This window comes from Bombus pascuorum, chromosome 10 (genome assembly GCF_905332965.1).
Source record: "Bombus pascuorum chromosome 10, iyBomPasc1.1, whole genome shotgun sequence".
Taxonomy (NCBI): Eukaryota; Metazoa; Arthropoda; class Insecta; order Hymenoptera; family Apidae; genus Bombus; species Bombus pascuorum.
In genome coordinates, this window is record NC_083497.1 from 2891916 (window position 1) to 2914718 (window position 22803).

At 35.4% G+C, this 22803-nt stretch overlaps 1 protein-coding gene across 2 annotated transcripts in view; it reads left to right on the forward strand.

Annotated features, from left to right (window-relative positions):
- LOC132911135 (uncharacterized) overlaps positions 1–3003 on the forward strand; it is a 55598-nt gene extending 52595 nt beyond the window's left edge. For both annotated transcript variants that reach the window (XM_060967534.1, XM_060967535.1), the window contains one exon: positions 1996–3003. In XM_060967534.1, coding sequence (XP_060823517.1) covers positions 1996–2859 — 864 coding nt within the window. In that variant the 3' untranslated portion in view covers positions 2860–3003. The remainder of the gene's footprint in view (positions 1–1995) is intronic.
- Positions 3004–22803: the final 19800 nt, after the last annotated feature.

A 22803-nucleotide genomic window follows, 5' to 3' on the forward strand; every position in this document is an offset into this window, starting at 1 on the left:
GCGAAAAATATCCTAATAGGACTATACCCAGCGCAAAAATGTTTTGCAAAATAAACCAACGATTGTGGAATACAGATACACTAAAACCTGCGAAATATGGCGGACGAATTCAACACGACGATCCGGATCTGAGAAATAGAATACTGTGCCATATTCAAGAAAATCACAGACTAAATACGAGGATTATTGCTGCTGAAGAATGTGTCAGCAACAACACCGTATGGTCCGTAATGAAGTGGGAAGATCTACACTCGTATAGCTTTCAGAAAGTTCAGGAGTTAAAAGTAGTGAAATTTCTCAAAAGAAAAGATTCTTACAAATGGTTGACAACGCAATTCTAATTTCGCCGAGAGAATATTATTTACTAATGAGGCAACATTTAATAAATGTAGAATAACGAATATATGTTAGCGAATATTTTTTGGCACGTGAAAATTCACACACATCAGGAGATGATTCATGGAGAATGGTATACCACCACATTATACCAATGCAGTGCAAGAGCACTTGACTAGATCTTTTGGAAACATGTGGATCGGTCGAAGAGGACCTGTACTTTGGTCTGCTCAGTTCCCAGATTTTAATCCCTTCGACTTTATTTCCGAAGTCACATGAAGAGATTAGTGTATGCATCACCCGTGTCTGCGGTAATTGAACTGTAACGCCGCATTTTCTCCGTGGCGGAAATCGCACAGAATACGATGAGAGATTTTCGCACACTGTGGCAAAATTTTAAGAGAAGAGTCAGGCACTGTTTACAAGAAAACGGAGGACATATCGAACATCTATTGTAATTTGTTGTACTCTTCGTTGACACTCGCGGCCGGGATAATCGCGGCGCGTATGTAAACCTTTCATGAACATTGACAATACGCTTTTTTATTTAGAAATTATGGAAACAAAGGATTAGGAGAAATATTAATCTTCCCTACTCTGAATCTTCATAGGGCGATTTTTTATATACTCTTATGGATTTCCATGAGCAAGTAGGTTTAATGTCCAATCTACCATTTCTTTTGCAAAACATCGCGCAGAGTCGTTTATGTTTCTGAATATAATTGTTTTCTTCTCTACGACTTGTACGAGATGAGCTATCACCCATGTGTCGTTGGGTTTGAGGATCACTGTGCGTCCCGTTGCTTACGCTGAACTCCGTCCGTTCGCGTAAGGAGGTTTACTCGCTTGCAGGGATATTTTGGCCAATTTTTAATTGCCAATAACTAAAAAACAAAGCCGAAAGCGCATTTTAATTATTCTTGATTTTCGTCTTATTTCGGCTACAAGAATCACCCCTTAAATTTCCTGGAACCTCTGGGAGGGAAAGCTAACTAACGATTCTGAAAGTAGATACTTTATGTTGTGAAATGAGTCTAAAATGATTGTCATTTCCTGTTACTGATCATAACAGCTTAAATATCAGCTTAAATATCAGCTTGAATATTAAGTGTTTCTTTAATTTTGCTCTCCAGTGTATAATAAAAGTCATATTAATTGTCAGTGAAATGAAAATAACTGAAATTAACAAGAATTATTCCAAGGATTGCTGAACCTTTTATCTTGTGTAGTCCACATATGTACAAGAATGCAAAAATAATAAATCTATAAAGCGTAACATCATTCGGTGTTAATATCATTGTTTATTAGAACGAGAAATATAAACCGCGCAATGTATATTTTTAGAATTAACGTAAAAATTTTAGTATTGAGACAATTTTTATAGACAACATATGATTTTGAGCTTTCAATAAAGCTGTAAATCATCTATGTTTATATGACACTTTTACTTCATTATACTCATAGAATATCCTAACAAGGTTTGGCTACAAAATTTTGAGACATACTCTATACATATTTTTCAATGTTCATCCATCGTAACTCTCTTCCTTATAACTACTATTATATGCAGGATGCACAGATCTGTTCAATCATAAAAAATTTCTCAGTTTCGATCGTCAAATAAAACTATTCATAAATCATTGATTTGTTTGTTCGCAGAATCGGTGCACATCCTCGAAATGCAACATACTCTGCGGAGACTATCCGGTGGGGCACGAATTAAATTACATTTCGCGCCAAATGCGACCAAGGCAAAACAGTGTGTTCGTTGGATCTAGCGTGTCCTTCCTGCCTGGAGATGAAGGTATATCGCGTCGCACAAAAAGCGCACTCGATCTTCAGTTCTTAATGTTTTCGGAAAACAACACCTCCAACGAACAAGATGCTTTAAAAAACCTGAAGCCAGCCAACGAGTCCACGAAATTGTTGCAAGATGAACGAAAGGCTAGTCTCGGTCAATTGAACAGAATCGAAACGTCTAAGTCTACCTTTCGAAACAGAGGAATGAGTATCTGTCGATTTGGTGCTTCCCCAAAATTATGGCAACGAGACCGTAGGATGAGTGTCTGCCAATTTGACAGGATGGAGGTACTTGCCAGACCATTGCAAAGAAATCGTGGTGGAAGTATTTGTCACTTCGATAGAATGGACGTGTTAGCCAGACCGCTGCAGAGAGATCGTATAGGTAGTGCTTACTGTTTTGATAGAATGGATGTTCTGGCTAGGCCAAATTTTTCTCTTGGCAAAATCTTGATGAGGGAAAGACGCGTCAGCGTGAGTAATTTTCTCGAGAAAGACGAGGGAGCAACGAAAGGTAATCAAATAGCACGGCGTCTAAGCAGCAATAGCGTTGAGAAAATCGAGAAGGCAACGTCTGTTGACGAAGCGGTATGTGAAAAGAAAAAGGAGATATTTGCCAAATATATACCGAAAGAAAATAAAAATACTTCTTATCAACTGGATCAACCGTCGTGCAGCAAAGCACCCGAAACTGTGTTTGATTACAAGACTACTTGCCTGTAGCACGAGCAAATTATACGTAAAACTTATTAATATCCTATTGCTAAAAATCATGTTAAATTTTCAATATTGCAATAATCGTTTTGCTGTTATGGAATTATATCAGGAAATGGTATGTAATGATATGAACAAAATATGAAAAAGTAATTACATGATATGTACTTTTTATCTCTGTGTTTCGAAAAAAGAAATCTCTGTTACCGACACAAAAAATTTTCTTACAACCATAATTTTTCGTGAAAGTTACTATAAAATTGAATACGTACGTTAAACATTCTAACGAGTATAATTATTTATATAGATTCTTTAATAATATAATGTACCAGGTGTTGGTTTACAATACTTCAAGCTTATATGGAAATGAAAACGTAAAAAGTTATAATTTTGAGAGTTAACAATTTCTTTTTATTTTAATACACAATGTTTGCGAAATCTTACACAAAATCATTTTAAAAACGTTTATACAATACAAATAAGATTTCCGATAAGAGAAGAAAACAAATTCTATTTAGATTATTTATAAAATTAAATATTTAAAAATGATAAAATAGACCCACCTGCAAAACATAAAAGTTCATTTTATTGACAGAGGTGAGTTCATTACATTGTTTTATTACGAAAACAAAGTTGTGTATGAAAAATCAAAATAATATTTTATTATAGAAGTATTTTAAATTGAACCAGACGACTTCGAATTAATGTGCGAATTACACCTGCACAAATTCAGACCCAACAGCATTCAAGAAATAAAAGCTACTAATATAAATGACTTATTATCAGGAAATTCAATTCCACTTCACTTAATCACATTCTAACGAATTAATGATTTTCTATAATTTCATGACACATGCAAAATTATATTTTATTTTATTTAGGAACTACATCTATTTATAGCTCAGTGAAACTTTCTATATTTGTGCTAACTCGTATCAATTCGTACTAAGATAGCAAAATGCTCAGATTTAATAAATTTTAACTCTTTTCCAACTGTGCGAACATCAATCAAATTTATGTAGATTTTTGTGAGTTAAAAGAGAATGTGCAATACCGTTTTTCCTTATATTCGTAAATTTCGAAAAAATTGCAAAATTTCAACTTCGGAGATGTTTAATGTTTTTACGGTAACAACTATCGAGTTGCATCAGCATTTGTTATCTTTAGTTGTATAAACATTTATATATGTTTAAATAATTATTAAAAATGAAAGGAACACCATTTTTGCTTATATTTTTTAATTTACCAAAGCTAAAAGTCTAAGACAAAAACCTAACAGTAGCTCGTGATAGAGAGGATATCTGTGCAGAGAAAAGCATCAAGAGAAACTAAAAAATCAAAATCATGTTCTATTCCGACTGTAAGGACGAAACAGATTGGCAAGACATGCGATGGCGGCAGTGTTACGCAATGCTAGCAGTTAATAACCGCGTGCGGTTATGTTGCGCCAAGCGGCAGACTCGTCGTTTGTTCGCTAAGCGCTCGGCGCGCTTGCAGTTTGGATACTACAAAGTATCGTGTCTTTATAAAATTAGCATATCATTAGGCAATACATATGTATATACATCGATTCTTTCGACAATTTTTTGCTCCACTATTACTTTCTTGAAAAACTACTCTTTCTGGACCATGAATACCTTGAAGTAGTTTTTGCGGATTTCTAATACATCTAGTTCTTCGTCACGAAACAAATGTTTCATAAAGATCAGAAATTAAATGAAATTGATGAATTCTTGATAAAGAAGCGGGATATCAATTAGTGAGGTGTTTTCATTGTCTAAATCTGTTGTTAGGATTAATTTTTGTAAATTAGAAATTAATCTTCACATAGTATTGATATGTGTCGAAAGAAGTCGCTATGAAAGTTTAATCTTGACCTCCATATTCCGGTTCCCAAACTATTGTGCAGCGATATATTTATAGTGTAAAGGATTCGTACAGTTAAAATAGAGAATCGTTATGTGTATTTTTTCCGTATTATATAAAACATGTTGAAATTTCATTAGCACTATAATGATATATTATATCAGACATAATTTGTATTTAAAAATATATATATGTAATGGTGTAATATTTTTGAAAATCAGGCGATCGATTCATGACAACTTAAGAATCGATTTTCTAAGTTTTCTTCCATATCTCCTAAAAACTCCCTGCTTCTAATCCCTCTTCTCCGTTTTCTTCTAACTCTTAACTTGCCTTTCTTCTTTTTTGTTCAATCTTCGCTTCTTGAAATCCTGTTTCATTCTCTCTCTCCTAAGTTCCCGTCCTTCACTATTTATATTGTTCGACCGACTCCCAGTAAACACAGGAAAAGTGAAACCGTTTGTTGGTGTTCTAAATCTATAGAATTTACATATATATTACAAATATATATTACAATTATTTACTGCAAATTCATATTTCGTGAAAAGCCAGTAAACAGTATGAATAATTACCTGAAGCATATGATAGGTGTCAAATATGAAATAATACTGAGTACTATAAATACCTACTGAATATTCAGACTTATTGTAAATGATTGCCTGTTTAAATTCTTTTGTCCTGTCTGCAAAATGTATACATATACTAGATACCTTTATGCAATTATAACTACTTTATACAATTTCAGAATCGTTTATTCTCCAATATAATCATGATAATTGGCTGCCGTATTAATTTCGAAATGTTTTATATAACACAAAAAAGTCGAGAAAAAGTGTCGACAAGTGTACGAATACTTTTCTGGCCCAGTGTAGTTAGTAATGAGAACAAATTCTCAGTACAAAGTGTATAAAAAGTAGGTATAAAAATCACCGTAGTATGATTCTGCACGATTCTGCACCTCTGGATCGATGGACATTAAAAAAAAAAAAAAAGCGCGCGAACCTAATCTTGAACATGATTTTTAAAATCAACATTTTTTTTATTGCAACAAAATTATTTTCTAAGATTATTAATATGATCAAAGTTATTAACAAAAGTTTCAAAGGAACCATAGGTCGCAAGTGACTTCATCTCCCTAAAAAGAATGTTAAAGTTTTAATAATTCTTAAACTGGCTTTATTCATAATATGTTTACATTTCATATTTAACGAGAAAGTAGCGTACTATTTACAAAGCAACAGGAAATTAGAGATTAGCTCGTAAAATATATAAGAATATTGATCATGAATTAATATTGCGACGTTTGACTGCGGGTCGACGATGCATGAATTAAAGAAGAACGATTGTGTTACGTCGCGTGAGATTGTCCGTGCGATGTCCCTTATGGTCTGGCCGCCAAAGCCAACGCACCGTTACACTGACCCGTAATTAACCTAAGAAATCACCATAAACGAATCTTTTTAACTTAATCTCTATTCATGTAAGTATTTTCGGTTTATAGGTGGTTTTTAAAACAGTCCTTAGGTTTATTGCACGCTCTTAGAAATTACAGAGAAAGCAGATGTTTGTCTAACGGAAAAGCAGGTTTTTCCCATAAACAAGGACACCAATGAGCCACGTTGTCAGGAAACTCGCTCCTCATATTTTCATTTATGCTCGATGTCCACTTGCAACCTCGAGTAGAGATCGCCACATGACGAACCTCTTGTTTATTGACAAAAGGAGAGTCTGCTCCAATTGAGTTCCACTGTTGTTGAGCCGTTACTTTGGAGATGTTTTAGGGTATTTCCGAAATTTTCTCGCGGTTCAAATCTATTTTAAGTAATGACTTACGGTGGCAGCTATCTATTTGCCAAGTCGCGTTTCAGGAAAAAATCTGGAAGCACGGGAAATTACTTTAGAAATCTGAGACAGTCGGCCTGATATAGTCGGCTGCCCGAAAGTTCCATTATGATATTTCATTTATAAGGAGAGCAAGCGTGGTTTTCTCTTAAATTTTTTGGTTGATTGGAAACATTGTCGAGGATGAAGACATAGTTTAATGATGGATACACAGATGTAGCTTCCTATTGGCTATACGTGAAGGTAGGATATGTTTGGAAGTCCTGGATGCTACGAGCGATGGTCTGTTTTTATCGCCGAGTTACTGAACTCTTCTAGGGGGTCGTCACCCTCTTATTTAGTGAAATGAGAGGAGCCGGTTCACTGTTGAGCTATGTTGCTGCGGTAGTGTGAAGATTTCCCCTATAGGTGTAGAGCTTAAAAAAAAAGTATTAAAAAAAAAGTATTTCTTCACGTGGAGAAATCCTCATGGACACCCCGCCGCTACGGGTAGCAGCAGAGCAGTGTTGGACTTTTACCGACTAAAACTCCACGCGTATGATAAGAATGCTTCGTGGTCTCGGTCTTTGCGAATTACTATCGGTGCATTCCCCGAGACACCTTAATCGGGTCGATCCTAATGTATTAACACCAGTGGTAGAGCGGCCCTGGGTCGCCTGATCGCCATCCGCCTCCACCGCGTTACCCTACAAGGATGAGAGTTTCTCTTTCTCTCCCTTTCTACCCGTTCCTTTGCGAACATAACTCGCTGGCAGAAGAGGCGGACAGCCTCGTATTTCTGCGGCTCGCTCAGCATCGCTTCTATAATCGCCAGTCAACTTCTCGCCAATGATGAGACGCAAGGTGTAGCGGGGTCGCTCCCACGCCAGGCAAAACTCCAGCGTGTGCAGCGCTGTGTTCCTGCTCTCCCCGCAGTGGTGACGCAAGGGGTGTATGCGTAATGCATTTCCCCATGTGGCGGCACTCAACAGCAAAATACCACCGGACGACACCGATTAGCGTCGAACGACGGCAGCGCAGTGATTAGCGCCTTAAGTTACGAATTTTCGGGACCCGGGTTCTCAAATCCCGGCCACCGTAGTCTGATTTTTCTTTACGTGGCATCTACAATTAGAAGAAAAAGCAGCAGTACACCCCAGCAGCGACATCTAGACTACCTATCACGATCTATATCCACCTCGCCCTCTTCGTGAAAAAAGAGAAGAAGAGAAAGATAGGATGCTAGCGTGCACCTCACGAGAAGAGCAGGTTTCAATACATGAGATTTGACGGCAAGAATGTTTTTCTTTGAGAGAAGAGATTGTTTATGGTTAGAGTGAACAGGTTGTATCCGTTGAACAGTTATAACATCCGATTCAATGTGGTTTTTACCATACAAAAACAATACGTAATTTTGAGGAGGAACTTGACGAAAACGTAGAAATGCGAGTTCAGAAACAGGAAGAGAGAAAGGGGAAAAAGGGAAGAAAGAAAGGAAGAAAATGTAGAATATACAGGGTGCATCTTAATAACATGTATAAGCAGACGCGAAGTGATTCCTTATGAAAAAAATAAAAATAAAATGTGCAATAGAATTTTTTCATTTAAAGCTTAGTTTTCGAGAGAATCGAGTTTGAAAATTTATCAAATATACTAGAACATGGCTAATTACTGACTGAATATGAGTAAACAATCAATGGTATGTTATGGTAGAAGCAAAAGTACGTAAAAAATATATAATAAAATTTTTCCGTTTAAGGTCCTATTTTCAGAAAAATAACGATATCCTGTCATTGCATCAGAAGTTGACTGACTTCATGAGTTGACTACGTCGAGATGGAAAGTAGATGACAGTAGATGACTGCTCTAAGGATAAGACTCTTAACTTGACTATACGAAGATTGGAAGAACAGTAGTTGACTGTTCTAAGGTTAAGACTGTTGACTTGACTACACAAAGATTGGAAAAACAGACTTCTTGAGTTGACTGACTACACAAAGATTGGAAGAACAGTAGTTGACTGCTATAGGGTTAAGACCGTTGACTTGACTACACAAAGATTGGAAGAACAGTAGTTGACCCATCTCGTTTATTAAGGAGGAAAGCTCGGTGTGGGTGTGCCTTTTTGAACTAAGAACGCGGATTCGTTGTTCACACCTTTCGGTAGAAAAGTGAGGGTAACGACCCGCGATGCCCATTGATTATAGCCAATGTTAATAAATAAAATTATGAGGAGAAAGTCTCCTGCAGATGTGACTCATGGGTGTCCGTGTTCATGGGAAAAACCTGCTATTTCGCTGGACATTCTCCGTAATTAGTAAGAACGTGCAATAAACCCAAGGACTGTTTAAAGGGCCATCCAAAAACTGAAAATACTTACATGAATAGAAATTAAGCTAAAAAGATTCGGTTTATGGTGGTTCCTTGGGTTTATTGCGGGTCAGTGTAACGATGTGTAGGCTTTGGCGGCCAGACCATGAGGGACGTCGCACGGACCATTTTGCGCGACGTAACACATATTTTGTTCGTATCTTTTCATAAGGTATCAACATGTGCTCGATTGTACATGTTATTTGGCCGCACCCTGTATAATGATGGATCTGAGGCATTTACGTGCAACAATAAGTGATATTTTAATATCAGTTTAAGAATTATTAAAACTTTAACAGTTTTTTTGCACGAAAACGGATCTTTTGCGACCCATGGTTCCTTTCAGATTTTTGTTCCTCGAAATGTAAAGTACGTTGAACTAAAAAAAAGTTTTCAAAATCATGCTCAAGGTCACTTTTGCGGTCACTTTTTTCAACAGATCTCTTTCGATTCTAAAATATAGAATCATCTGTACACCGTTTTAATATGCGCAAGTAAAAATTCCATCGACTGATTTTTAGGCCTCTTTAGGCCTCTTTTTAGGACTCTTTACCTATATACTCGTCCGCTGTATTATAAATCATCCGTATTTTATATTTTATAATATTAAACATCACATGAACTTTTAGAATGAGTAAATGAACGAGGGTAGCAAGTATATTTCACCAATCATAATCATGTATTGTAGTTTGGGATAAGCTATTCAGCGTTTTATGATATCACTTGCCTGGTAGATGGTAAGTTTTAATATTAATTTTGTAGTGTATCATTAGAATATTTTTAAACATAATTAATAATATTTTCAATGTACATGCATATTTATAAGAATATAAAATTTATTTAAAATCTTCGTATAATCATATCTGCCAAACAATATTAAAATTTCCATTATTGTTGAACTTTCGACCGTTCTCGGGGAGATGTGATTTCGAAGAAGCGCGCTAACAGTCGTCGTAAATTCCCGTTATGATTTGACTAATCGACGCCACGAATCGATCTATCCCTTATTTCTTTTGGGATAATAAGGTTGGTTGAGTGAATATAACTCTGATCTTAACAGGTTATATAATATATTTAAAAGATTCAACAACTTCAGTGTGATACAATGTTATGTAAGGAATGACAAACTACGAATGAGTACGATCTGAGACTCCTTTCATGTTGGTGAATGTATTGAAGTATCTTCTGTTTCTCGACTTGATGAATGTGATAACTTGACTTCTGTTCCTCGAAATGTCTTGTAACTTGCACCGGAATTAACTAATTATTCGCTCTTATGTTATTACAGAGGAAAGCTCGGTATGGGTGTTCCCTTTGAACGAAGGACTCGGATTCGTTGTTCCCACCTTTCGTCAGTAAAGTGTGGGTGACGATCTGCAATGCCCATTGGCTAAAATCCACGTTAATGACTGGAGATTGGGAAAGGAGGTCTCCTACCAACGTCGCTCGTGGGTGACTTGTTCATGGGAAAAATCCGCTTTTCCCGTCGTTTAACTACCCGGTTCTTCCGTAATTTTTAAGAGCGCATAATAAACCTAAGAACTGTTCTAAGGACCACCCATAAACTGAAAACATTTGCAGGATTAAAATTAATAACATTAAGTTTATGGTGGCTCCTTAGGTTTATTGATGGTCTGAATGACGGTAGCGGACCCTTGGCGGCCAGACAACCGAGGGTCGTCGCACGGACCATCTCACGTGACGTAACATTCATTATACGTGTTTTATAAAGATCGGTAATCTTTCTATTAGTTTAGAAAAATCTTGCCAATTTAAGCTTTAATTTCGACAACGCTTCCTTAACAATCCATTATAGATTTCGTAAACATTCAAAGCTCCAAGATGGACGATATGTTTCCAATGATTTTATGATACTACTTAGATGGAAGACATTAACATAATAAAAAGTAACACTTCAAAAATATGGGAATCATTTGCAACTATAGCAACTCCTGTGATATTGACAGATTACTATTTATTATTTGTTTTTTTCTTATACATGCGGTTACATGTTGTATTTAGTATTATTTGCGTAATGTGGTTTTTATAAGAGTACAGTTCAAAACAGTGGGAGTTGTTACTATCGTTTCTTTCTCTCCAGTGTATGGCCTGCATTTATTTTCTTTATTCTTTTTCGAATATCTATTTCCTGTCTCTCTCTCTTTCTCTCTTCGTTGCCGCATTAGAACCTTGCTATTACTTTTTGATTTCTTTCATCATATACCATTATTGTACGCCATTAAGTACTTTGGAATGTCTTCAGTGCATATTGTTCTATACTAAATATATTGCTCTTTGGTTGTATTTGCTATTTACTATTTTTTCATAGTGCACTCGTTTTTGGTTTTCAATATTCGCGATTTTTAAGGCAGTTTCTATCTCTTTATTCTCTGTTCTTGCTATCTCCATTTCTTACATCACCATATACCGTTCCTCCTGTAATACTGTTCTCTTCCTTTCTTCCAATTTAATTTTCTGCTATGTTCTTTTTTTCTTTATTTGTTTATTTATTTAAAATAATAACTCTGTTATTATTTTGTTCTTGTTTTCTTTCCTGGTTCTTTCTCAATATTTTTGTGCTTCTTCCCTACTTCTACTTTTATTTTCTGTATATTCGCTTTTTCTAAGATAATATATATAAGTGTATTGTAATCTAATCTTAGTATCCACCTTGAGTATTTTTTCGCATTTCTACTATTTTCTCGACTTCGGTCCGTCCGAAGATCTTCGCCGCAATTCGCAACATGGTAGCAGAGCGTGGTTACCGAGATTTAAAGTTATGGAACCACGTGTAACCGGGAGTGAATATATAAAAGTCGGTTTTAAAAAGTTGGAAATAAGTTCTGAAGGAGTAAAAAGCCTATTGATAGAACAAATAAAAGGAATCTGAATATTAAAGAGAACTATTTTTGAAAAAGAAGAAAAAAAGGGTGAAAGTAAAAAAATCAAGATGCCAAGGGAGGATGAAATCAGACTTCAAATATGTAATGGATGTGATTACAAGATATGGAAGGAAAGAGTATTACTATATTTAAATTTAAAAAAATGTGATGAACCGGCTATACGGGAGAAAATGGACACGGATGTGCAAGATATCTGGGATGAAAAGAACCTAAAAGCGATGAACTACATCTATTGTAGTGTAACAAATGAACAATTAGAATTTATTATTGGCCTAAATACAGCTTTAAAAATAATGAAAACATTTGATAAGACGTATCGAAAGAAATCAACAGCATTGCAAATTTGCATAAGAAATAGACTCGGCAGGATGAAGCTGAAAGATTTTGAAGAATCAAATTCATTTTTCACGGAATTTGAAAACGCGATAAATGAATTTAAAAATGCTAGTGCTAGTGCAAGTGTATGTGAACGTGAAAAACTCGACTACATGCTGAAAGCACTACCATTGACCTATATTGGTGAGTTAATCAACCCATTGAAAGAAAGTGATCAAAAAGTGACAGAATGAAAGTGATAGATAAAAGTCGAATGTATTCAAAGTCGAAAAAAGGGACATAAAGTGCCATGGCTGTGGAAAGTACGGCCACGTGGTAAACAATTGTACAAACACGTGCAGAGGCGGGAACGATGACAGAAATAATGGCGGAGTGCAATGGCAAGGAGGTGCGTATCAGTCGCAACAGAGCAGGGGTCGCGGCGGACGAGGTTTTGGCCAAAGAGGACGAGGTTATTGTTATGTAAAATTAATGATTTATATTTATATTTTTATAGTCTTTTATTCACAGAATGATTAAGTATAATATTATAATGTAGCGAAGTTAAAATAGTTGTTCAAATCACTACCAAGACTGTACACAAGACTAGTCTCGTGGTCGAATGCTCGCAGTTTTTATATGTTGAGTTTGTTGGAGTTGAATGACAAGAAGAGGATCCTGAGTGCCCTACGTAATAGGGAAAATTTGGTGTTGGGTCATGTGCAAAGGTAAAGTCAAAGTCTAACGGTTCATTGCCAGGTAGTGTAGAATGACGTGGATTTGGGTATGGTCGCTGTCACATACCCCCTTTCTTAGATTGTTTTTGGTCCTCCGAAGTTAATATTTCTTCAAGATTAATTTATGGAATCGAAGGCTGATTGTTTCAATGTGTACTTTTCTTCTTTCTTCTTCGTTTTGGTGCTCTATGGCCAGGTGGCTTGAAGTTTGAATCTTGGTATAAATGTTGACTGGGGCTGTCGGTCCTTTAACGGTGTTCGGAATTTGGGTGGCCTCTTCTTTATATGCTGCCTGAGTCTTCGTATTCTTGAAACTAGAATCTTATTTTTCTTCTTTCAATTGTTCTATGCTATCCGATAGCGTTGCTTGCTACATTAGAACTTCATTTTGTATAGTTTCACGTTTTTAAGATGGTTCTTCCAAAGGCAGTTCAGGATTTTTAGTTGGAACAATGGTGCTAATACTGAGAACAGGATTACTTTCGGATGGATTTCGTCCTAACAGATTTCCTTCTGGGTCCTCTGCTGTTCTCAGATGCTATTTCGTTCACAGAAGATTCTGTCACTTCAGTAGACTCCGCTCTGAGCATCGTTTCTTCTTTAGAAATCTGGTTTATTATCTCTTGTCTGCTGCTACATATTGCTGTTATTTTATCAACTTCTGTCAACATAGGTGCATGCTCTTTTTTTTCTTTTTCTTTTTCAAGCAACATATCATTGTCCGTATCTTTGCATTTTACTCTTTTAACTGTATGTTCCTCATTTAAATTTATTACATAGTTTTCAGCTTCCATTCTTGCTTGTTTTGTTACTAACTCTAACACATGAGCTGCACGTCCTTGTGCTGAGTAGGTTTATTAATTTTGTCTGGCGTTTGATATTACTTTTAGGTAATGGTAACTCAAGCAAGGATTTAAACACTGATTCATCATTTACTTTTTGCACTTCATAAATTGTTTTCAATAATAGAAGTTGAAATCTTTGGTTCACTAATACTGATTTCATTGGTTTCTTCAAATTCCTTAACATTATCTTTAGGAACTTCGATATTGTCGTTATCTCAATCATTTGAAACAATTTTAACTACTTCTTCATCCTCAGCTGAAGCATCATAACATTTCATCAAAGGAGAAATATCGTCCACTTTATTAATTTTAATAAAACATTGTTTTTCAGTACATTTTTTTTTAATAATTCTGATGCTTCTTGGGAACATTCTACTATATCTTCTGCATCATCTTAAATTTGATTTTTTTCTTCTATGGACTTAAGATCTTGATTTAAGCTTTGCGTTTCGCTATATGATTTGTTATTATTAACTACTTCAACATTATTTTCAGTAGATTTTTTTATTTTGTTTTATTTTTTTTTTTTGTATAAAGTAAATCACATTTGTCATTTGATATACTTTTTGAAGTAATTTCTGTCTGTACATTTTTTTTTTGTTTCTTTTCCCCTACTTCTTTTTCTCCTTCTAATAAATTCTTTTTATTCCATAAAATAGTTTCTGTATCTTCAATTTTGCTAAGTTCAATTCTTATTTTTAATAATTTACTTGTATCTAACTTAGATAATGCTTGTGAATCTTCTACTACATTTTCCATATCATTTTGAGCGTGGCTTCTACCTTCAGTAAATTTAATATTTTGAACAGTATCATTAATTTCAATAGCTCTTTCGGTATCAAGTAAATCGCACTTATTATTTGATATACTTTTTGCATTAACTCCTGGCTCTGCAGTTTCTTCTTTTGTATTTTCTTCGACTTTTCTTTGTTCTTCTAATCCACTCTTTTTGTTTTCTATGATCTTTCTTGTATCTTTACCTTTTTTAACTTCAACTTTATCCGATCTTCTAGGTCTGCCATTATGTTTCGCTTCTCTCTTTGCAATATTAGCACCTTTATTTTCTTCTGGTTGTTTTTTATCATCACAACACTTCGATCGCCGACTACGTGATAAGGGACTGTCAAATACCATATTTATATGTAAACGAGATATTTCATTCCTGGTACGTTGGTTTAAATTCGCTTCATCAATTGCTATTACACTCGTTACTGTATTATCATTTTTTACAGATTTACACTTATCGCTATCACTAGCTGTGTCCGTTAAAAGAACTTTCCTTCGTTGACGTGCATTAGTTGTTTCGCTTTCACTATCTGAAATTGATTTTCGTTTAATACCTCTTTTTTCTTCTTTGGTCAATTTATTTTCTACATTTTTCGATGCTTTTTGTTTATTAATTATTTCAGACTTGTCTTGGATTAATTTCGTCTTTAAAGTGCTTCGCAAAATTTTATTTGTGTTTGACTGTACTGGTTGATTGTAATCTTGATATTCGTCATCGTTATCGCTTCCAGGGTCAAATATCGTTCCGGGTGCGCTCGCTTCTGGTACACGAACTCTATTTCTCGACTTCGCGGTTTCTTTTGTGGTGTTAATTATAGATTCAAAATCTTTGGTCATAATTGTTTTCTGACTTCTAATTCCTAACTTCAATTCGGAAACTGATTGTTTTAGTAATTCGATTTTTTTAGTGAGGCGTTGATTCTCTTCGCTTGCTTGCTTGGTTAATATTTGGATTTGATGTTGAATTTCGGCGGTAGTTTTTACGTGAATTTCATTCTGTTTCTGTATCGCGTCTAGTACTTGTTTTAGATTAATTTCGTTGCCTTTACTTGATGCTTTAGACATTTTTTTTTTTTTTTCAAAAATTGCTACTTCGTCTGAGTCTGAATCAAGCTTTACCTTGATATCTGTAGAAAAGGAACTTCCGTAGAATATCCTTTATCAAGTGGCTTGTGAGTTTGTCGTTGAGGATGACCCGTAGTCCAAGTTGAATCCTTTTCCACGTAGGCCTAACGAGCACTTTTCACAATGCAGGCAGTAATCGCCAAAATGTTACGTAAAATTAATGATAAAAAAAGGAATAGCTGAGCAATAGCTTAACTTGACTGTGATTTTATATTTTTATAGTCTTTTATTCACAGAATGATTAAGTATAATATTATAATGTAGCGAAGTTAAAATAGTTGTTCAAATCACTACCAAGACTGTACACAAGACTAGTCTCGTGGTCGAATGCTCGCAGTTTTTATATGTTGAGTTTATAGGAGTTGAGGGGCAAGAAGAGGATCCTAAGTACCCTACGTAATGGGGAAAATTTGGTGTTGGGCCATGTGCAAAGGTAAGGTCAAAGTCTAACGGTTCATTTGCCAGGAAACGTGGAATAACGGGAATTTGGGTATGGTCACTGTCACAATATGGTCAACGAAGATTTGGCCAACGAGGACAAAGAAAAAGCTGGCAACAACGCTACAATGGGGCAAGTCAACACGACGCAAATTATTCACACAACGAAGGCTACGACAACCATGAAATTGGATCTTTCCTAACGAGAGTAGAGCGAGAAAATAGTAAGAATGAAATTACGGTATATACTAGCGATACGCGAAAAATAGATTGGATATTAGATAGTGGATGTTCAGATCACATTGTAAATAACGACTCTTATTTTGTTGAATACGAAAATTTAAAAAATCCGATAAATGTAAAGTTAGGAGACGGTAGAATTCTAAAAGGAACAAAAGTCGGAAAAATTATAACTTACTTTGAAGTAAACAAAAGGAGGATTAAAATCATAATGTCTAATGTATTTTATGTGAAAGAAATGGATAATAACTTGATTAGCTATGCGAGAGTAACGAATGAAAATAAGGTAGTCTCAGCAGGAAATACTTCAAAGATATATAACAAATACGGAAAGTTGATAGGGATCGCATTCAAAGACCATGGCTTATATAAAATAAGTAGTTACATTGAAAGGCAAGAATCTCACGCTAAAAATGTAGAAAAAATGACAAAAAAGGAAAAATTTCACAGGATCTTAGGACATGTAAACTTTAATTATTTAAATACAATGTGCAAGAAACAGTTAGTTGAGGGAATGCCAGAAAAATTTGAGCAAGTACAATTAAAATGTGGAACATGCATCCAAAATAAAATGCATAATTTACCATTCCAAAATAACCGTAATAGAGCACGCGAGATTTTAGAATTAGTACATACCGATTTAAATGGACCTCATAAAAATACTGGGTTTGATGGATCTAAATATTTCTTAACATTTATAGACGACTACAGTAAATGTGCATTGATTTATACTTTGAAATCAAAAGGTGAAGTTTATAATTGTTTCCTTGATTATATAAACAAAGTTAAAAATCTTACTGGTAAAAAGATAAAGAGACTAAGCTGCGATAATGGAAAAGAATATATGAACAAAGACATGTACAATTTAATAAGGGAAAAAGGAATTATCGTAGAATCATGCCCACCTTATGTTTACGAGTTAAATGGAACAGCTGAGCGCTACAATAGAACAATAATGAATTCTGCTAGATGCTTACTACATAATTCGAAGCTGAATATTAAATATTGGCCTGAAATAGTTCGAGCCGCGGCATACTTAAAAATAGAACCATTACGAACACATATGAAAATCAAACATTATTTGAAATATTTTTTAAGAGGAAACCGAACATAAACAATTTAAGACTGTGCGGAAGTAGAGTATTCGTAAGAATACCTGAAATTAAAAGAAATTCGAAATGGGACACAAAAGCAAACAATGAAATACCTGTAGGTTATGAAAACGTTGGATATAGAATTTTAGTTGATAATAAAATTATAATTGCAAAACACGTAGAATTTATAGGCGAAGATGAGAATTTAGTAGGATTTCAAGGAGAAAATGAGTCAGATAATGAAACGGAAAAAGATTTTGACGAACACTCTGATTCAAACAAAATTCATGAAAGTGAAATAAATGATGAAAAGGTCGAGGAGGTTATAATAAAAAAAGACAGAAATTTAAGTAACGAATCAGAAGGGAAACTTGAGGGCATAGAAAATAATTTGAGAAGGTCAGGGCGGGAAAGAAAGAAACCTCAAAGATGTCACGGCTGAAATTCGAGCAGCTATATTGCTACGTCGCGTGAGATGGTCCGCGGTACATCCCTCATGGTCAGGCCACCTAGGCCTGCCCATCGTCACGGTGGCCCGTATTAGGCCCAAGGAACCCCCATAAACCGCATCTGTTAAACATTAAGGTACAGTCATATAGACATCGCCGGTTTATGAAGGTTCCCAAAAATCCGTTGGTCTGTTGCACATCCTCGCTAATTGCGAAGAAAGCAGGTGTGCCCTGCGAAACTGCTGGGTTTTCCCCAAGAACAAGGACACCCATGAGCCAAATTTGCAGGAGACTTTCTCCTCGTATTGTATTTATTAACATTGGCCATAACCAATGGGCATCGCGGATCGTTACCCTCATTATTCTACCCAAAAGAGTAAACAGCGAATCCGCGTCCTTAGTTCAGAAGGAAACAGCCTCACCGAGTTTTCCTCAGTAAGAGCAGTAGAGCAGTCAGAGAGTCTTGAACAGTCACGCCTAGAGCTCGGAAGTGTATTGGAAACATAAGAAAAAAATAAAAGTTTCTTTTCTCCTTAAATTTCCTTTCATTTATTATTATTTTACGTGACAAAGATATGGTTAACGAGCTCATATTTCATTTATGTGAATGTGTTAGTGCAGACAGTCGTAAAACCTATGAAGAAGCTTTTTAAGTGGAGATAACAGCGATTCATGGAAAGAAGCAATGGATCGAGAAATGAATTGTTTAATCAAAAATAAAACTTGGCAATTAGTAAAAAAACCAAAAGACAAAAAATATTAGATTTGAAATGGATATATACGAATAAATCTGATAATCGTAAGAAAGCGTGACTAGTTTGAGGCTTCCAACAAAAGAAAATACTGAAAGATTTATACTCTCCAATAACAAATGCAAACGTTGAAGTTGCTATTATCTTATTGTTGTCAATATGGTTTAATGATTATGCAAATGGATATAGAAACAGCATTCCTAAATGGAACTATAAAGTCGGAAGTATTTGTAAAACAACCTATGAGTCACGACGATAAAAGCGGGAAAGTATGTAAGTTATCAAAGTTGTTATATGAATTGCGTGAAAGTTCAAGATCTTGGTATGAATGTTTTGACGAGTATATGAAAAAATTAGGTTTTCAAAGGAGTGAGAGTGATTATTGTCTGTACATGAAGTATGAGAGTAATGATGTTATATACTTAACTCTATTCATAGACGACTTGTTAATATGTGGAAAAACAAAAGAAAAATGGATAAATTTAAAAACAAATTGTCGAACATATTTGCAATGAAAGACTTAGGTGAAGTAAAGACTTACTTACGAATAAACATTGAATACGATCATAAGAAATGTGAGATGAAATTAGACCAAAGTAGTTATATAGAGTCATTATCGAGACACCAATAAAAATTTACGAAGATAATTGTGGAGCGATTGCAATATCAAAATTTGAGAACTTAACAAAAAATTCTAAGTACATAGAAGATCACTTTCATTTTGTAAATGAATGTTACGAAAATAAAGAGAATGACATTATAAAAGTAGATTCAGAAAACAATGTAGCTGACATTTTAACGAAGGCTCTAGGGAGAAACAAATTTGAAAATTTTAGATTACTTCTAAAAATGGTTTGATTGATTTATGAAAGGAAATGAATATGTAACACAAAACTTAAGGAGGTGTATTGAGATATGTATAATTTTGTGTGCTAGACTAGATTGGCCGCGTAGTAGTGACACACGTATGTGAATATGAGTTAGAGGAAGTATGTGTGCGCGGTGTTTCGAAAAACAGATAAATGGAACTGTTTCGTTGGCAGTCTGGTATGGAAGATGCTGAGACGAAGAAAGTGCTGAGACGCGTGCAAATGTGTATCGACGAAGATCCTGGAAATCGTTTATTAAATAAATCTATAACTATTTTAATATAAATTTTAAGTGTAACCTTAGTGTTCCTTTACTTTTATTTCAGCAATCAAGATCCATAATTCTCAACATGGTCTACCTCTTCTTTTATCCTTATTATTTTCTATTTGTCTCTGCTTCTCTTTTTCTTTTACGTCTTTATTCACTTCAATTTTATCACTTCAACATATTACGCGATCACACCATCATCAACAGTAGAAGATATAAAAAATTACTATGACGTGCATTTATATCATGGTTAAAGGAAATGTAATAATTTTTTTAGCATTATTAGACATTTTTTATTTATATATGATATTATTTACATTACTACAAACCTTGAATAATATGTAAAACATTATCGAATATATTCTTATTCTTGGACCAGTGTTGGGAAAATTTGTATTCGAATAACAGACAACTAACAAATGCAACTAACAAATAAATATCCAAACGAATACAAATTTATTCATATACGTATTTATCACTAAATAAAGGATTATTTATATAATAGTTTTTTTCGGATAACAGTTTATATATACTATATCGTGAACGAACAAAATACACTTGCTTCAAAAGTGTTAAAACTTAAAAATCGCATTTTTCGAATTCTTACTATAAGAATGTTACTGAAATATAAAATGTTATTCTTTTATCTTGATAATTTTGTCGTTAAAGGATGGTTATGATACTTTCCCTAATTCAAATAAGACTGTTACATTGCACAAATGTGCCTTTTTAACAATTGTGCAGTGAATTTTATTGTAAATATTAGGGCGTCTAATAAGTTCGTGTCATAAATTGGGAAAGCATCATGTATGAACACAATGAACACAAAGTAAGTAAAAGAAATATAAACTTTATACAATCTGATTTGTAGTTTAGGGGAAATAGGTAAAATATGATCAATGATATTGATAATAATATTGACAATACAGTTTGAAAATAACATGGTCAATTCTTTTCAATCATTGTGATCAATACTATTAACAGTATATGAAATTGAAGGTTTTGTTTTGCGTTTAAAGTATATTTTAGTCATTATATTTTTTAGATTCGATAGATTTTAAAAAGAAAACTTAGATCTTAAAAGTCAGCTACATTCAAGATAAAGTCAAAATTAAAATATATTTTTACGAAAAAACAAAAAGCTTTTCTAATGTTTTCGCTAAAAGAATGGAAAAATATTGTGAAACGAGGCATTTAAAGATCCAAATATATGTTGATCTACTTGAGGCAAGTAGATAAGTTTATTTTGATAAGTTTAAAAATTGTATTATCTTGCATTGCGTCGTTTATTTAGATTTTAGTTAAATAGGGAAGAAGTTTCACTTCGACTTGTGTCATTTCAATTGTGTAAGCGCAAATGTAAACTGTTAATATGTTTGGAATCATGGTACTTTCAAAAAATTATTTATATATTTTTCGATATATTCTACTTTTTGTAAATAAACCCAAATGATCAATTTTTGTGACTAACTATATGTGATAAAAATATCGCTCCTTTTATAATTGAAACATTATCAAAATATTCGCTGCTCGAGAACGAGCAAATTGGAGACGGAACAACGTCTCAGTTTTACCGAAATCTAAGAAATCTAGCCACACCTACGATACCGGATGACTTCATATTCATGCTCTGGTCGAATCGACTGCCCGTGCATGTACAGCGCGTTATAACCATCTCGGAAGAAAGGAAAGTCGAAACGCTAAACTGGATGACTGACCACGTGCATGAAATCCGCCCTGAGACAGGACAAATTGCAACGACTTGTGCCGACATCACAGCGAAGGAAGAACAACAGAACCGCGCCACGGACAGGGTAAGTGACCGATTATCCCGTATAGAGGCACGGCTCGACGCGTTGAGTCTCAACAATCGTCGCAGTCGGCGATCGAGTTCGAGCGTCGCAGATCACGATCGAGAGAAGGATCGCGGAACTCTGGTCTCTGTTATTACCATGAGACTTTTTGGAACCGCGCACGGAAGTGTTGGTGCCCTTGCAACTGGGCCCAAGGAAACGGAACCAGCCGCCCGTAAACCTAGCATGCGACGACGGCCTGGGATCCCGCCGCATCTTCGTCATAGACAGGAAGTCCAAGATCTCATTCCTCGTGGACACCGGTGCAGATATATGCTTATACCCGCGCAACAAACTACGCGAGTTCGTGAACAAAGACACGTACGAGTTATTCGCGGCCAACGGATTACGCATTGCGACTTACAATATGATGTTTGGACTTCGGAACGCCGCTCAAACGTAGCAGCGATTCGTGGACGAAATCACGAGAGGTCTCAGTTTCGTCTATGCGTACATAGAAGACTTCCTGATAGCTCGGAAGAAGAGAAGCAACATTGCGAACACTTGCGAACGCTATTTAATCATCTAAACGATTGAGGTGTCGTAATCAATCTTGCGAAATGAGAATTCGGCGCGCGCAAGATCACATTCCTCTGATACATGGTAAACGCGGATGGAATAAAATCATTGGCCGAACGTGTTGAAGCGATCGTAAATATTTCGAAGCCCGTCAACGTTAAGCAGTTACGTAGGTGCCTCGGTATGATCAACTGCTTCCGACGTTTCATACCGGAAGCCGCAAAAATACTTCAACCACTTAATGATCTGTTAAAAGGTGCGGAAAAGGGCAACGCGCCCATCGAGTTCGGAACAAATCGAAGACTGTTTTAGCGAATCAAAACGTGCTCTCGTGCACGCCACGATGTAGCGCATCCGATACCAGGTGCACCCATCAGTCTCACGGTAGACGCGTCCGACTACGCAATAGGTGCAGTATTGCAACAACGCGTGAATTACAAGTGGCAGCCGCTAGGGTTTGTTACAAAATCCTTGTCTCCCGCGCAGCAGAAGTATAGCGCGTACGGCCGCGAATTATTCGCGATGTACACAGCGGCCAAGCGTTTTCGGCACGCCGTATAAGGCAGAATTTCGCAATATACACCGAATACAAGTAGTTGACATACGCATTCAATCAAAAGTTAGAGAAATGTTCGCCATGAATAATTTCGATATCTTGACTACATCGGACAATTCACGATCGACATCCGTTATATAAAAGGTC